At 50.2% G+C, this 3,270-nt stretch overlaps 2 protein-coding genes across 2 annotated transcripts; one reads left to right on the top strand and one right to left on the bottom strand.

Annotated features, from left to right (window-relative positions):
- Nucleotides 1-229: 229 nt before the first annotated feature.
- On the bottom strand, nucleotides 230-841 carry LOC117903243. The gene is made up of 2 exons (XM_034815145.1): nucleotides 743-841; nucleotides 230-683 (listed from the first exon to the last, which is right to left on the bottom strand). The coding sequence occupies exons 1-2, from the start codon at nucleotides 772-774 to the stop codon at nucleotides 230-232; spliced, it is 486 nt and encodes a 161-aa protein (XP_034671036.1). The 5' UTR covers nucleotides 775-841.
- A 1,533-nt stretch (nucleotides 842-2,374) lies between these two features.
- Nucleotides 2,375-2,787, top strand: LOC117894770 (small nuclear ribonucleoprotein-associated protein B). Its single transcript, XM_034801995.1, has 2 exons — nucleotides 2,375-2,501; nucleotides 2,575-2,787. The coding sequence occupies exons 1-2, from the start codon at nucleotides 2,439-2,441 to the stop codon at nucleotides 2,713-2,715; spliced, it is 204 nt and encodes a 67-aa protein (XP_034657886.1). The 5' UTR covers nucleotides 2,375-2,438; the 3' UTR covers nucleotides 2,716-2,787.
- Nucleotides 2,788-3,270: the final 483 nt, after the last annotated feature.

Below are 3,270 nucleotides of genomic sequence, written 5' to 3'. Positions count from 1 at the left end.
CCCACCAGAAAGGGTCGCCCACTGGTCCGTCCGCTTTGTTGCGGGCACTCCGATGTCTCATCTGCGGCTCCTACTCTGTGGGATCGCTTAGAGGGGATGTCGCCGTTGCCGTCTTGCGGTGAGTCCCCGAATAGTCCCCCTTGGATACAGTAAAGAAGACTTGGGTCTGTGATGTTCCCCATGTTTGGGACTCTATGCAAGTAACAATAAAATCAAAATGCTGAACAACTTAAAAGATCTCCTTTCCCGCGACCCATCTCAGCACGCGGAAGAGTAGCTTCAGTGGCATGTCTGCGCTCTCCATCTTATTCTCGAAGCGTTTCTCCGGCGTGTCCTCGTAGAAGAAACGCAGGTAGAAGGTGTAGCCAAAAACTATGGCAATAGGCAGTAGTAAGAGCAGCACTAAAATCAGAAAGTATTTCCGATATTTCTGCATCCAATGAGCTGGAGGGCTCTCAATGCGCAGCTGTGGCTCCGAATTGTCCAAACGATTCTCCACTGCCACCATGGACAGTGCCGTCGCCTCCACTTCATCTTGGAAATCAGTATTTAACTGCTGGCGAATCGTTGCCAAGCCATGCTGCTCCGCCTTGGATCGCTTGTTCAGAGGAAACAATCTATTTTTGCCATAAATGTGATGTCTTCGAGCTCTGGGCACACCATCGAGTGCCTCCTGACTGCCACTGGAAACAAATTTGATTAGTTTCAGACTAAGGTCTCACCCGTCGATTCACATAATTACTTGGGCGTTGCGGCACGGCGTTTGTAAGGCATCGTTGTGGAAATCGTTCCTTAATTTTTTTCTACTCTATCCAGTTGTATGCTTGACGCACGACTGAAACCTAAGGGTCTGCTCGGCACATTCCTTGTCAAAGCGAAAGGGAAAAGCCTACTTTGCAGCCTGAGCTCCAACTGTCAGATGTCATCACAAAATAAATTCAGCAAAATCTAAGAAATATTTTCCAGTGTCAGCAAAGGTAGGGGAATTAGCAGAGTTTTCTGTTGGCTTGCAGTAATCGTTGCTGTACTCCCCCATATATCTTCACAAGGATCTCCATTGGGTCGAAGTCATGTGCGTCTTTTTCTACATCGTCGTCTCCTTTCTGCTACTTCTCTGCATCGCCATGTTGGTGGTGCTGGTGCATTGGAATTCAATGTAGTCTCTGGCGGCGGGGCAATGTGCTGCTGAAATAAATCGTATTATTTACGGGGTATTAGATGGACACGCTTCTTCTGGGCTAAATCTCTCTCTCTCTCTCTGGTTCTGGCTTTTGGAGCTGCTCTGCTCACAAGTTTTTGGTGTTTTATTACGAGAAACATTTGCATATAAGACTGCTCTCGCTCGCTGGCTCTCGCTTCTGCTGCTGCTGCTGCTCCTGCTCTTGCTCTCTATAATTAACTGAATATTTATTACTGCGGTAGATAAAATGTTATGCGGCTATTATTTTGGTTTTATGGCCAACCAAGAAGCCAACAAGCAACCTGGTCTAGGTGGGCTTAAGCCCCAGCAAAGTCGAGTCCCAGCCTGGGCCCTGACAACGAGACTCCTCAGCTCGGAGCTGGAGCTGGAGCTGGAACATGAGCATGAACATGGCAGACCACCGACATGGAGGCAGCATGAATATGCAATCCGAGCCAAAATGCATTCCAGGCCAGACGCGACAGGCCGAAAAAAAGGAGCAGCTAGCGAGGACTCGAACCATTGGAACAAGCGCCGCCAATTACGCCCACAAAGTTATTGCCTGGGGGTTGAGGGGGGACTGGGCTCCAGTTGGGTGTGAGGCAGCGCGAAACCATCGCTAATTGTTTTAGGACCCCGCCAGATGGAAGGCAATAAGGTGTGAAATTCGAGCAGCGGCTTCAGCTCCCAGCTCCCAGCCAGCCGCCAGCCAGCCACCAGCCAGCCTCCAGCTCCAGCTACGTTTACGGTTACGGCTTCGACATCGTCGCCTGTCCAAAAGTTTTGTGCCGGCAGTTGATAAGGCTGGAAAGTTGTCTTGCATGAGCGAGAATATTACGCAGTCGCCGTGTTGTCTTACATATGCCTGCGACGGATTATAACTCATACGCAGCGGCTGCTGCTTCGGAGTAATTACAAGCGAGTCCCAGAGACTTTCACGTGATGTTTGGTGGCCCCTGCCAGTCGCTCAATTGTCGCTAATGACAGCTGCCGGAATCATTCAGCAATTGGACAATAAATAATGATTTAATATACTCCGATTTTGGCGATTGTTTTCCCACTTTATAATTGCCATCCGGCGAGCACAGTTTCCCCAACCCAATTTCACACCATAGGCTGCCCCATTATCAGGGGACTGCTGATGGCAATTAGACACGCTCCGCTGCTCGATCTGTGTCGATTGGTATAAAAGCCACAGTCCGCTGGCAGTCAGGCCATCAGTGGATCCACGGAACAGACCCAGAAACCGAACCGAAAGATGCATTTCAACATTCATTACCTGTTCAGCCTGCTGCTGGTTCTGCTGTGCGGTGCCTTTGTGGTGAGTACACTCCGGGAGAGGGAAAAGTCAAAGGCAAAGGCACAGCCTTGACCCACGTTGTGTTCTCTTTCAGAGCGCCTATCCACAAGGTGGCCCCTGCGGACCACCACCCAGCGGTCCGCCGCCATCCGGCCCGCCGCCATCGGGACGCCCACCAGGCGGACCCGGCGGACGCTGTGGACCGCCGCCCTCGACAACAGCTTCATCGGGCTAAGTTCAACCCGATGGACAGTCCCCCAGTTCCCGGCACGACACGTTCCATGCGAAAAACTTTCTAATGCTAAGTGTACTCTTTTTTTTTTTTTTTGCTCAATCCATTCTAAAATAAATGTGTGTAATCCTGCTGAAACAATGGGGTGGAGTTGGCTGGTGGCTGGTGGCTAGTGGCGGTGGTTCATCATGGGGATGTCGCCGTTGCCGTCTTGCGGTGAGTCCCCGAATAGTCCCCCTTGGATACAGTAAAGAAGACTTGGGTCTGTGATGTTCCCCATGTTTGGGACTCTATGCAAGTAACAATAAAATCAAAATGCTGAACAACTTAAAAGATCTCCTTTCCCGCGACCCATCTCAGCACGTGGAAGAGTAGCTTCAGTGGCATGTCTGCGCTCTCCATCTTATTCTCGAAGCGTTTCTCCGGCGTGTCCTCGTAGAAGAAACGCAGGTAGAAGATGTAGCCAAAAACTATGGCAATAGGCAGTGGTAAGAGCAGCACTAAAATCAGAAAGTATTTCCGATATTTCTGCATCCAATGAGCTGGAGGGCTTTCAAT

This window comes from Drosophila subobscura, chromosome A, assembly GCF_008121235.1.
Source record: "Drosophila subobscura isolate 14011-0131.10 chromosome A, UCBerk_Dsub_1.0, whole genome shotgun sequence".
Classification (NCBI taxonomy): Eukaryota; Metazoa; Arthropoda; class Insecta; order Diptera; family Drosophilidae; genus Drosophila; species Drosophila subobscura.
This window is presented reverse-complemented; position numbering and strand designations above follow the sequence as displayed.